This window comes from Brachyhypopomus gauderio, chromosome 9, assembly GCF_052324685.1.
Source record: "Brachyhypopomus gauderio isolate BG-103 chromosome 9, BGAUD_0.2, whole genome shotgun sequence".
Taxonomy (NCBI): domain Eukaryota; kingdom Metazoa; phylum Chordata; class Actinopteri; order Gymnotiformes; family Hypopomidae; genus Brachyhypopomus; species Brachyhypopomus gauderio.
Window position 1 is genome coordinate 19,644,086 of NC_135219.1, and position 12,777 is coordinate 19,656,862.

Here is a 12,777-nt window from a genome sequence, read left to right on the forward strand (position 1 = left end):
TTTAGCACGGTCTCGCAAAGAGACTACACCATTCTGCCAAGTTTGGTGTCTCTGGGCCTTACGGTCTAGGCTGCAGTATGCGTTTTATGCGGAGAAAAATAATAATAAGAAGAAAATATAGCCGCAAGCGGCAATTGGCGGGTTCACACACGAATAGGCCTCTTGGCCTCAATAGGCAAAGGCAAAGGTCCTTTAGACCCTAAATGTGAAAAAGAAGCTGTTTGAGTGGAAAAAATGCACAAATAAATCAATGTGCAAAAAAAGGTTCAATTGGGGCACTAAAGGGCTAAAAGGATCAAAATAATGTGCATTGGCAAAATAATTCAGATCACAGAACTAAATCACATGCTGAGATCAGCTTTGTGTGTGTTTGTGTGGTATTTCATGTGAGCAATAGTTTTCAGTCAGAATATGGCCACTAGATGGAGGCCAAGTACTACCATACTGATATCTCATTAATGTCAGTAATGAAATAGGATATTTTGGTGAATTAAAAGGTTCGTTTCTGGTCAGGCTGTGTACTTTATGTAAAAAAAAAAGATTCAGTTGAGGCACTAAAGGCCGAAAAGGATCAAAATAATGTGTATTGGCAAAATGATTCAGATCACAGAACTAAATCACATGCTGAGATCAGCTTTGTGTGTGTTTGTGTGGTGTTTCATGTGAGCAATAGTTTTCAGTCAGTTTCGGTGTTTGGCCACTAGATGGAGCCCAAGTACTATCATACTGATATCTCATTAATATCAGTAATGCAATGACATTTTGGTGAATTAAAAGGTTCATTTCTGGTCAGGCAGTGCACTTTTTGTTATAAGATGCAATTGCAATGTTATAGAACTTATTGATCTGGATCATACAAGACCAATTACTTGTCTGTATTCTGCATAACAAGATTGCAGCATGAGTTTTTATGTTTTCTTAGGTTTTTGGGTACTGTAGCGCCCCCGACAGGCCAATTTGAACCAAACTTGGCATACCTCACAAGGACTTCAGGATATAAAAGCCTTTCAAATTGGGAGTTGATTGCATACATGGTTTATGAGTTATAGCAATATAGGTCATATATGGCATGGCCACAATGATATAATGGGAACATGGACCAATCAGATAAATAAAAATCCAACATTTTTTTAATCAGTTTTTACCTACAGAGTCTACTGATTATGCTCATAGCAATTTTTCCATAATTGGATCAAATTCCTATGACTAGTTTGTAAATAGCTATTTTCAAACAATAGATGAATGTGACAAAAGTATGCATTTTTTTTTAGGACTTGCAATTGCAAAGTTGTCAGGTCTACGGCAAGGAATAAAAAGAAGCAAGTTGCATGTTCCTAAGTGAAAATTTGGAGGAGTTATGCATGATTTTCACAAATAGCGCCACCTTGTGGCCAAATGTTTTAAAACTGCACAGCATGACACATAGTCCTGAGATATGCACAGTGGTAAGGTTTCATGTTGTTTGGCCAATGGTAAGTCTGTCAAATGGCCAATTAATTCAAATAAAAATTAATTGGCTCATGGCGGCCATGTTTTTTGAGTGATGATGTCATCATTGTGTGTCTTGATATCACTTGGGCCCCTGATGATGCCTGTAAAGTTTTGGCTTGATGTGACTAATGGTTTCTGAGATACAGTTTTTCCCATGTTATAGCGCCCCCTAGTGGACAATCGTGGCCAGCTTTGACCTATAACCTCGGAGTCATGTGCCCTAACAACTGTTAAAATTTTATGAAGATCCATCAAAGTGTTGCTGAGATATGGCTGTTTAAGTAAATTTGGCCACGCCTTGGAGCTATTGATTGACATGTGACAACCAGACTGTATGCAAATCTCAAAATGTTTTTAAGCAACTTTGATAATGAGATTCTCCTGAATATTTTGACACCAAGGTTGTGGTGATCCGATGAAAAACCAGGGACTAGTACAAAAAAGTAGGTTTTGCATATTATGCAAATTAGCAAAAAATCTAAGTAGGCGGAGCTTAATAGTTCAAATTTATTTTTTATTTGCCTTGACCCAAGGAATCCAACAGAAGTGGAATTTTGTTTCTAGGCCCTACGTTGTGGGAGATATGGACCAAAACGCAAAATGCTGCGCTATAGCGCCACCATCAGGCCAATGTGGGTCCCTGTCTCTATTTCTCTCATTGCACACCTGCTGCACCTTGTTGCCAAGTTTGGTCTTTCTGGGCCTTACTGTCTAGGCTGCAGTATGCGTTTTACAGGGGGAAAAATAATAATAAGAAAAACTTCAGCAATTACAATAGGTTTCCCACACTGTGTGTGTGAACCCTAATAACAAGCGGCAATTGGCGGGTTCACACACGAATAGGCCACTTGGCTTCAATAGGCAATAGACCCAATAGGTCCTTTAGACCCAAAAGAAGCTGTTTGAGTGGAAAAAATGCACAAATAAATCAATGTGCAAAAAAATTTTCAATTGGGGCACTAAAGGCCCAAAAGGATCAAAATAATGTGTATTGGCAAAATGATTCAAATCACAGAACTAAATCACATGCTGAGATCAGCTTTGTGTGTGTGTTTGTGTGGTGTTTCACGTGAGCAATAGTTTTCAGTCCGTTCTGATGTTTGGCCACTAGATGGAGCCCAAGTACCACCATACTGATATCTCATTAATCTCAGTAATGCAATAAGACATTTTGGTGAATTAAAAGGTTCATTTCTGGTCAGGCAGTGCACTTTTTGTTATAAGATGCAATTGCAATGTTATAGAACTTATTGATCTGGATCATACAAGACCAATTACTTGTCTGTATTCTGCATAACAAGATTGCAGCATGAGTTTTTATGTTTTCTTAGGTTTTTGGGTACTGTAGCGCCCCCGACAGGCCAATTTGAACCAAACTTGGCATACCTCACAAGGACTTCAGGATATAAAAGCCTTTCAAATTGGGAGTTGATTGCATACATGGTTTATGAGTTATAGCAATATAGGTCATATATGGCATGGCCACAATGATATAATGGGAAAATGGACCAATCAGATAAATAAAAATCCAACATTTTTTTAATCAGTTTTTACCTACAGAGTCTACTGATTATGCTCATAGCAATTTTTCCATAATTGGATCAAATTCCTATGACTAGTTTGTAAATAGCTATTTTCAAACAATAGATGAATGTGACAAAAGTATGCATTTTTTAATAGGACTTGTAATTGCAAAGTTGTCAGGTCTACTGCAAGGAATAAAAAGAAACAAGTTGCATGTTCCTAAGTGAAAATTTGGAGGAGTTATGCATGATTTTCACAAATAGCGCCACCTAGTGGCCAAATGTTTTAAAACTGCACAGCATGACACATAGTCCTGGGATATGCACAGTGGTGAGGTTTCATGTTGTTTGGCCAATGGTAAGTCTGTCAAATGGCCAATTAATTCAAATAAAAATTAATTGGCTCATGGCGGCCATGTTTTTTGAGTGATGATGTCATCATTGCGTGTCTTGATATCACTTGGGCCCCTGATGATGCCTGTAAAGTTTTGGCTTGATGTGACTAATGGTTTCTGAGATACAGTTTTTCCCATGTTATAGCGCCCCCTATTGGACAATCGTGGCCAGCTTTGACGTATGACCTCGTAGTCATGTGCCCTAACAACGCTTAAAATTTTATGAAGATCGGTCAAAGCGTTGCTGAGATATGGCTGTTTAAGTAAATTTGGCCACGCCTCGGAGCTATTGATTGACATGTGACAGCCAGACTATATGCAAATCTCAAAATGTTTTTAAGCAACTTTGATAATGAGATTCTCCTGAATATTTTGACACCAAGGTTGTGGTGATCCGATAAAAAACCAGGGACTAGTATAAAAAAGTAGGTTTTGCATATTATGCAAATTAGCAAAAAATCTAAGTAGGCGGAGCTTAATGGTTCTTGAGGCTTTTTTGTTTGGCTTGAGCCAAGGAATCCATCAGAAGTGGAATTTTGTTTCTAGGCCCTACGGTTTGGGAGATATGGACCAAAACGCAAAATGGTGCGCTATAGCGCCACCATCAGGCCAATGTGGGTCTCTGTGCTTTAGCACGGTCTCGCAAAGAGACTACACCATTCTGCCAAGTTTGGTGTCTCTGGGCCTTACGGTCTAGGCTGCAGTATGCGTTTTATGCGGAGAAAAATAATAATAATAATAATAATAAGAAAGAAAAAACCCGACAATTACAATAGGTTTCCCACACTACGTGTGTGAACCCTAAAAAGAAAAATTCGAGCAATTACAATAGGTTTCCCACACTACGTGTGTGAACCCTAATAAATCAATGTAAAATGATCTTGTAAGCCGGATATAATTGTATTACGGGTTGGATATGGCCCGCGGGCCTTGGGTTTGACACCTATGACTTAGACTGACTTCATTGTCATTCAAATTTACACTTCACTGTCTGCATTCAAATGAATTTTTGTTGCTTTAGTTCATATAGATCAGAATGAAAGCAAACATACCTCAAACTCCACCATTGCTTTCTTCATGCTCTCCACATCGAAGATGGTACGGATGAGCTCCTGGATTGGTTTGGCCAGCTGCGACTTGGTGCCCGTGCTGGCGGTCAGCTTCTTCACGGCCTCCTCGTCCTGGTAACGGAGACGGACAAAGGTTGTACTCTGCCAGCCGCTTTTGTACATGCCGACTCAAAATGCGACTTTCAGCTAACTGCATGTGGGCTGGCATGTATGTACCTGCCCATAATCGATCTCGAGAGGATAAAATTTGTTGGGGTATTTGGTGAAGCTGCTCGTGGTCCAAGAATTGCCCGTTTTCTCCTCATACACATTGCGGAAGTTATCCATGGCCGAGTTCTTGTCGTAAAACTTTTCCAGTTTGTTTCCTCCGATTGTTGTCCCCACTCGTCCCCATGACCTGAACACCCAATACCTACGCGAAACGAATAAACAAAAAACACGAACAGCATTTACTTTACCTGTAATAACTGCATTAAAGAGTACAAAAGCACTGTAGTCAGACGGGACATCTCCAGCTCCGATCCTCACCGCTTTTGGACGTCATCCTCCAGGAGCTGCAACTTGTAGTAAGAGTTGGTTCCTCTGACAATATCCACTAGACCAAGAGTAGCACTGTAGATCTTCCCATTCTGATCCAACACATGAGCACAGTTCTCTAGACCTGAGAGAACATCATTGCAGTCAGTTAGGAAACGTTCAATCGCTCTTCGATCATCCTAATTCCTAAGAGTCAGTCAAAGTAGACGTTCAGAAACTATTGGGGGGGAAAATGAAATATAATACATGACCCACAAACACAAATAAAAGACCTTTTAAAAAATTCTAAGAAAAGGTTCTTCGGACCTGAGTCTGGGTCGACTGCTGCTCCTCCTTTAACGGTCAGCTTCATCTTCTTAGACTTGCTGCCACCTGCTAAATAAGAACAGTGCTTTATTCACAAGGCATCACAAAAGGACCTTTCTGAGACGTTCATCTCTGCACCACAGCTCCCAACCTTCTTCTTCTTTGCCACGGCCCGCGCTCTTTGAGGTCACGGCTCCAGTGGACTTGGAGGCCGCCGGCGGAGCCTGGGCCTCAAGTTTCACCTCAGCCCCCCATGGGGAGATGCCATGCAGGGAAATCAGCTCCTGGAGGGCCTTGCCCGAGGACTTGATATCGGTGAGGAAGTCCTCCGCCACTACGCGCACGCCTGCATCCCTCACCTCCTCCATCTTTTTACTCATCTTTTCAACTTCCTCTGTAAGAGTACCATTGACAGACCAAACAAAAACCATTCAAAGATAAACAATCCAGATGATGAATCCTAACATACCCACCCAGCCACCCCTGAAGACCCATTCAAAGCCCCTAAGAGTTCCAGACTCACACAGTGACAGACATAACACACAAGTCCGCGAGTCAGCAAAGGGGCGTGTGTGCGACACACTCACTCTTGGAGCTAAGACAGAAAGCAGCTTTATTGGCGGTGCCTGTGATTTTGCCTCCCAGCTCTTCCACCACAGTCTTCAGCTCGTCTTTGTTCTTACTCAGCTTCCCCACGGCCAGAACTTTGAGGCCAGTCAGCGGCTTATCTGGAGATGTAGCACAGTACAACCAAAATAAAGGTCGGTCACCCAAGCAGTGTAATGAGAGTAAGAGTGTGGTGAGGTCTGGCCATGGACGGGATGCTGACCAACAGGCACTTCCACAGGTGCACCAGTGGGGGCGCTGGAGGTACTAGAAGCAGAGGCGGTGGCCGTAGCAGAAGCGGCCTCCGAGGGGGCAAGGGCAGCGGTGGGGGCAGGAGCGTCTTTTGGGAACACGCGATCTTGCCGTTTAAACTTGAACTTCTTCAGGAAGGGAATTTCATGAAACTCCTGAAGTGGAACAGAAATGATCAGAACATGAGCAGAACATTAGCAGACTCCCACGTCCTGGCAGGCCTACAGGTGGACATTATGACATGAAGAGAAAAGCATTTGTGATAAAGATAAAGTTAAATATTTTTCTTTAAAAAGCATCCAAGCACCAACCTTAGGAGTGACCCAGTCCTTGCGGTTGGGTGTCTGAGTTTTAAACACACACTTAGTCCAAGCAGAGATGTCTCCTGTACAGTAATAAGCATCACTTTTGAACACAAGTTGACCTTGGCACGTCTCACAAGGTTTCAAGGACCCAAAGGCCATGCAGTCTGATAGGCGATCCAAGATCTGTCAATGACACAGATTCAGGAAAGAGAAACTTTAATGACCTAGGTTGTCTGTGTAGTCAAACCTTTAGGATTTAGGAATCCTTCATTCAAATGGAATGCAAACTGTATTTCACTTCCATTTCTGACATTAACTATGCCTCAACATTAAGCCATATAATGTTTATGTCCTCAGAATTACAGCACTGTGAACTTGCATTGGATTCTCCTGATGGAACTTCCTGTCCATTAGCAATGAGTAGCTCCTTCATGTCATTGGTGGAACAGTACTTCTTCAACTTGTCTTTAATTCCCCATATCAACTGACTCTGTTCCTGTAACCATTCAAACCAGAAGAGAAAGTTACAAAGTAATTAAGAACAGCTTTTTCTGAGCCGATAAAGAACTGTCAAACACAAAGAAAGTCGTGAATAAAAACAAACAATAAAGCACTTTCACATTTTCCTTATAGCTCGAACCTTCATCTTAATGTCCAGCTGCTTCTTTTCCTCCTCTTCCTCCTTCTTCTGTTTCTTGGAGACTCCAGCTCCATCAACACTGTCTGCCTTTCTTTTCCTGAGAAAGAAATAAAGAAATGGCAATCTTTCAAGCAGAAAACCCACTGGATTAACTTTATCACTAAACATCTGTTAACAATCTATGACTTAATGACTGTTTAACCCATCGGGTTTGGAAATGGCACATACATGCTCTCAACTGTATTTTAATGCTTTGAAAAGAACTGTTGTTTTTGCAGTTCGGCAACGTATAAATAAGCCATGGAAACAATGAACGTTCAAAACGCTGAACCACAGAGAGTAAAGAACAAACCCAGTTGGAACCAATCAGAGGAGCTCATTAGGAGTTGGCCAGCCACCCGAGTCAGGGTCATGTCTGCACACGCTCTTCCACCCCACGGGCCTTTATGATGGGCATCATTAATTAAACCACCCTTCTAGACGGCCACCCACGGGAACCTTCATACCATCATTCTGTCCCCTCACTGCCTCTCAGAAATATAACTAATGACCCTGGACAGAGAGGACGACATCGGACAACAACAGACCATGATGGAAAGAATGCACACAAAGAAACAGACACCCCCCCCCCCCCCCCCAATTAGCAGAAGAGCTCTTATATAAGGGCATATTTCAACAACTGAGAAACAGATCAGGTATGTTACTTGGATTACAAGTACTATGGTATAGTACGAAACACAACAAGGAGGAAATTAAAGATCATGTAGATATTTTCAGTGTAACAATAATGCAAGTATACTTTATATTACTATATACTATATTTTATACTACTATATTTTTCTAACAGGATCAAAGGAATCACATCAGAAAATTCAGCACAGTGCGTCAGGTGTCAGGTGTGACAGTGTGACCATAGCCAGCGCAATTCAGTAAGTAACTAACAATCTCAATGATGAAAGGTGTGTTTAAATTTTTCATTCATTAATATAAAGAGGTAGATCAAAAACCAGCACATCTTGGGTATTGTACATTAAAGGTGTATGGTGTAAAGATAGCGTTTGTGTCCTGGAACAACCCACTTTGAGCACGCTGGTGGTATGCTTTTTAAGACCTTTAAGTGTACTCTATTTTACTTTCATTTTTATAGAGCATGATGAATGAGACGGCCACAAATTTCACTTCCTTACCGATTCTGCTCTACACAAACACCACTATTCCAAACATCATCTCCACCCAAAACGCCAGCCTGCTGATAATCACCTACAGCACGACAGCCACATCAGCCGTCACCCAGCCACGTCCCCAGGCCAACGCGACCCTTTCGACCCCCACCACGACCCCCGCCGACCTCGTGACCTCCCTTAACATGCCGTACGTGGCAGCCGAGTTGGTCATCGCCTTCCTCTCCACGGTGGGCAATCTGTTGGTGTGCGCTGCCGTGGGGCTCAACAGGAAGCTGCACACGGTCACCAATTACTTCCTAGTGTCGCTGGCGGTGGCGGACGTGTGCGTGGGCGCGCTGGCCATCCCGTGCGCCATCCTGACGGACCTGGGCGTCCCGCGGCACAACCTGTACCTGTGCCTGCTCATGCTGTCGGTGCTCATCATGCTGACCCAGTGCTCCATCTTCAGCCTGCTGGCCGTAGCCGTGGAGCGATACGTGGCCATCTTCATGCCCTTCCGCTACCACAGCCTGGTGACGCCACGCAATGCCCTGCTCGTCATCCTTGTCACCTGGGTGCTGGCCTTCGTCATCGGCCTGGTGCCCCTGATGGGCTGGCACAAGACCCTGCCCGCCTCCGGCTACTGCTTCTTCGTCTTCGTGGTCGACATGACCTACATGGTGTACTTCAACTTCTTCGCCTGTGTGCTGGCGCCCCTGGTGGTCATGTTCCTCATCTACGCCCAGATCTTTGTCGCGGTGAAGAGGCAGATGAGGAGGATCGCGGCGGACCGGGGCGGGGCGGCCGGCGCAGAGGGCGCCGCCAAGATAAAGAGGGAGATGAAAACGGCCACGTCGCTCTTCCTCGTCCTCTTCCTCTTCACGGCGTGCTGGATCCCGCTGCACGTGATGAACTGCTTCCTGCTGCTGTGCCCGTCGTGCCCCGTGCCCCTCCCGCTCCTCCTCACCGCCATCATCCTCTCCCACGCCAACTCGGCCGTTAACCCCTTCCTCTACGCATACAAGATGAAATCTTTCAGGGAGGCTTTTAAGGGCATCTTCCTGTGTTGCAGAGGTGCGGGCATAGGAGACGATCACCACGACAACGGAGGAGGGACTGCCATACCCAGATTGTGAGCTTTTTTCTTCTTCTTTTAAACGCACTTCATCTTTGCCATAGCCAAAATGTTTTTGTCAATTATTATGCGGACAAATTATACCATTACAAATTATGCAGACAAATGAAAAATTACTTTCCTCTTGATCATTGTATCGTGAAACTATAATAAAGTTATTTTTAGTTTTCTAAAATTATTACAGTCTGTATTTTTTATACTGTCTGTATTATATACGGTCTAAGGGACACTATAAACAACAGGGAAGAACGTCCATTTCTAGTTCACTCATGCACGGAGGCTGGACTCGAGTGAACCCAGCAAAAATATTTAGGACTAGAAACACCACGCGTGACAGCTGCTGTTCAAAGCACGCGCCTGAAGAACCGGTACAGGCACACGGTGCTGCGGTGAATAGAATAAAATGGAAAGCAAATGTGACTGCAAACATCATGAAAGGAAAGACTGTCCACACTTGACTGATTCAGCCGGAGTCTCCCACTCACCCTTCAGTCTTGACAGCAGGGAGTCTCTTCTTCAGCTCCTCTTTGTCCTCAGCGCGCAGGGCGGCGAAGCCTTTCAGCTGGGCCGCGCTGTACTCGGCCTTGAAGGCCAGATCCTCCCGCCGGCTCACGAAGCAGCCTGTGTGGTACCAGCGGTCAATCAGCCCCAGCTGTGGCTTCTCGGGATCCACCGTCTTCTTTGACACGCGGATCTGGTCCTGCGAGGGGGGGAATCAAACCAAGCGCATTCAGGTTTAACTCTCATGTTTCAGAAGGGACGCAGGTAAAGGAACAAAAAGTCAATTCAGCACTTTCCATAGAAATCAAAACAATGTATGAACAGAATTAGAGGAATACCTTCTCAATTTTCTGTTCACAGCCCTTGCAGGTGCTTCTATTTGATTTTGCATACTCCACTGCAAAGTCATTCAGTGTCTTTTCTCCTTTACCAGCTCCTTTCTGGTCAGCTTTCCCTGACAGAATAGGGTTAGGGTTAGTACCGCCATCCACATTTTACAATAAATTAAAAAGGACATACTGTGAAATTACATATAAATTACATTACAATAACAAGGCTACGCATACGTTTGCTGAGTCCTAAATATTTATTACAGCTTCAAGTGAGTGAAAGCAAAGCACTTATTAATGATCATCTTATTTGCAACAGTATTTTCCGTAGTGGAAAGCTGAAAACACAAGTTACCTCCAGTAGCACCTCCACTCTCAATGGCTTTCTTGACCTTCTCCTGGTCCTCCCAGCGGAGATCAGAAAAACCAGATACGTCTGAGGACGACTGGACTGATGCCCGGAGCCAGAAACAGGAGAAATGATGCCAGTGCGGGACCTTCCCATCAAACATGGGAGACTGGGGAGGAACACACAGTTTAACATCTCTAACGGAAACTGTACATAATGTAATCATAATACTCTACAATCCATGCCAATCTTTGACAAGCACGCTTAAGTATTTAAAAAGAATTATTAGCATGGAGCATATATATTGATGTTTAGCTATTTAACATAATCTTGGTTTATCATCTCAGGACGCAGATCTGACATTTGTAAGTGGCTGTATTATAACATGCATTGCTGTTGCACAACACAAACACAACACACATGGTCTTGTTTTCTTCTTTTACGTGTGGGACTGCTAAACACACTCAAGCTGACCCAAGTAGAATGTTCTGCACAGGAATGGCCCGGTTTACCAGCACCAGGCTGGCTAGGCCATCTAGTCCACATTGGGCAGCCTTTAGACAGGAACCGGGCCTCAGACAGGATCAGAGAAAGCGCACACACACGCTGACAGACTCTTTTGTTAAATACATCGCCGTTAACATGGACTCGGGTCTAATAAAGTGACTCCTGCACTGCGGGGTGGAGGTTTCAGCCACGTCAGTCGCGCGCGCGTCTTTACCTGCACCATAATGGCCATTCTCAGCGAGTCCTTCGCAATGTTTTCTTTACATTTCTTGCACGACGCGCGTCCACTTTTTGCATATTCGGCTTTGTACAGCTTGTCATCCTGCACATCCGCCATTTTGTAGATTACAGGTGAAAAAAATGTGAATTTACAGACTTGATATTTAAGTTGCAGGACGAACAATCACAATGTAATCGTAGCCCGCGTGCAGTGGGGAGCGTACCGCGCAGAATAACAGACAGAACTAATCGACTCGGCTCGCCGAATTACTCCTTCAGTCAATGCTAATCAAGTACAGAGATATGGATGACCACACATCTCTAACAGCTCTAAAATTAATGTTCATATACAAGTCTGTGACTTTACGGAGCAAAAACAGTGTCCTGCTCGTGGGGCAACAGTGGACTACACAGTAATTTGCTTTAAAATGCGAGTTAATTATCAATGGTTTAATAAGACGTGTAAGACCAGACAACACTTCTAAAGTACAGCACACAGGGTCTAAGGAATACTCTCAAAATAATGCTGATGAAATAGCAATTATGTTAAAATATAGGCATTCTGGAAGTCTTGAAGTGCTTTGTATACAATGATGATGGTGAAAGATTTGCCTGTAACAAAAACAGTAAACAGTAATTGGTACAGTACTCATTCATTCTGTCAAACTGTTAATCATTGGTTTTAAACATTAACAAATTTGATTACATAGAAATACAGTAGCATGTTATTTAGGAAATGTATGAAAAAAACTTTATTGATGCTCTGGCCAGTGCTTCAGTAAAACAACCCTAATAGCAATTTCAGACTTAAGGCTCTGTAGAAGGCATACTAAAGTTTAAAAAATGTTAAGAGTTGAAATGATTTCCAAGGGATTTAGAGAGAAAGTTAACAAAATAAGACATTAATTTTGAAACTTTTGATACATTTGTAACTGCATATGTTTTAATATTAGTTGTGCTGTGATTACTGAATATGAAACAAAATGATAAGCCTGCTGTATGGAAGTTAAGAGGAAAGTCAACATTGCATTAAACAGGTACTCTATATTATGGCTCGAGGTTTCAAATCCAAACTGCATGTTCCTCCCTGCAAGGTTGTTGTTGGGCTGGCATCTCCAGCTGCTCTTGGTGAAGCAGGTGTGCCCTGGAAGATCTCCGCATGCAGGTCCAGCAGAAATCTCAAGATTTGGTCAAGATTTTCCACATAGACTGGAGGAGCAGGACATTCCGACTGACCCCCATGTTGTCCATGGGACTCACCAGATTTAGCATCATGAGACCAAATATCGAAATGAAATGAAACAAACCTTTATTGTCGTTACACATTGTACTTGTACATTTGCACAACGAAAGTGGTTTACAGCCCAGTTTATATCATACTGTTGTTTGGCAATGCCAATCACCCTGGTAACAATGGGGTGATATGCAATTCCTTTTGGGCAGCAGTTA

At 43.2% G+C, this 12,777-nt stretch overlaps 2 protein-coding genes across 3 annotated transcripts in view; one reads left to right on the forward strand and one right to left on the reverse strand.

Annotated features, from left to right (window-relative positions):
- Nucleotides 1–11,580, reverse strand: part of parp1 (poly (ADP-ribose) polymerase 1) — a 17,668-nt gene extending 6,088 nt beyond the window's left edge. Inside the window, exons 1-14 of one of the 2 annotated variants that reach the window (XM_077017771.1) lie at nucleotides 11,324–11,580; nucleotides 10,609–10,771; nucleotides 10,263–10,378; nucleotides 9,909–10,123; nucleotides 7,126–7,222; nucleotides 6,865–6,981; nucleotides 6,492–6,668; nucleotides 6,152–6,335; nucleotides 5,910–6,050; nucleotides 5,474–5,716; nucleotides 5,323–5,388; nucleotides 5,008–5,140; nucleotides 4,696–4,891; nucleotides 4,462–4,590 (exon numbers count right to left, since the gene is read on the reverse strand). In XM_077017771.1, coding sequence (XP_076873886.1) covers nucleotides 4,462–4,590; nucleotides 4,696–4,891; nucleotides 5,008–5,140; nucleotides 5,323–5,388; nucleotides 5,474–5,716; nucleotides 5,910–6,050; nucleotides 6,152–6,335; nucleotides 6,492–6,668; nucleotides 6,865–6,981; nucleotides 7,126–7,222; nucleotides 9,909–10,123; nucleotides 10,263–10,378; nucleotides 10,609–10,771; nucleotides 11,324–11,446 — 2,100 coding nt within the window. In that variant the 5' untranslated portion in view covers nucleotides 11,447–11,580. Of the gene's footprint in view, nucleotides 1–4,461; nucleotides 4,591–4,695; nucleotides 4,892–5,007; nucleotides 5,141–5,322; nucleotides 5,392–5,473; nucleotides 5,717–5,909; nucleotides 6,051–6,151; nucleotides 6,336–6,491; nucleotides 6,669–6,864; nucleotides 6,982–7,125; nucleotides 7,223–9,908; nucleotides 10,124–10,262; nucleotides 10,379–10,608; nucleotides 10,772–11,323 lie in introns of both variants that reach the window. The other variant, XM_077017770.1, reaches the window with a different exon arrangement.
- adorb1a (adenosine receptor B1a) lies at nucleotides 7,939–9,499 on the forward strand. The gene is made up of 2 exons (XM_077016244.1): nucleotides 7,939–8,054; nucleotides 8,273–9,499. Exon 2 carries the CDS (start codon nucleotides 8,276–8,278, stop codon nucleotides 9,422–9,424), a length of 1,149 nt encoding a protein of 382 aa, XP_076872359.1. The 5' UTR covers nucleotides 7,939–8,054; nucleotides 8,273–8,275; the 3' UTR covers nucleotides 9,425–9,499.
- Nucleotides 11,581–12,777: the final 1,197 nt, after the last annotated feature.

Coding starts and splice junctions, on each gene's coding strand:
- adorb1a (XM_077016244.1), top strand. CDS start 8,276: ATGATGAATGAGACGGCCACAAATTTCACTTCCTTACCGATTCTGCTC.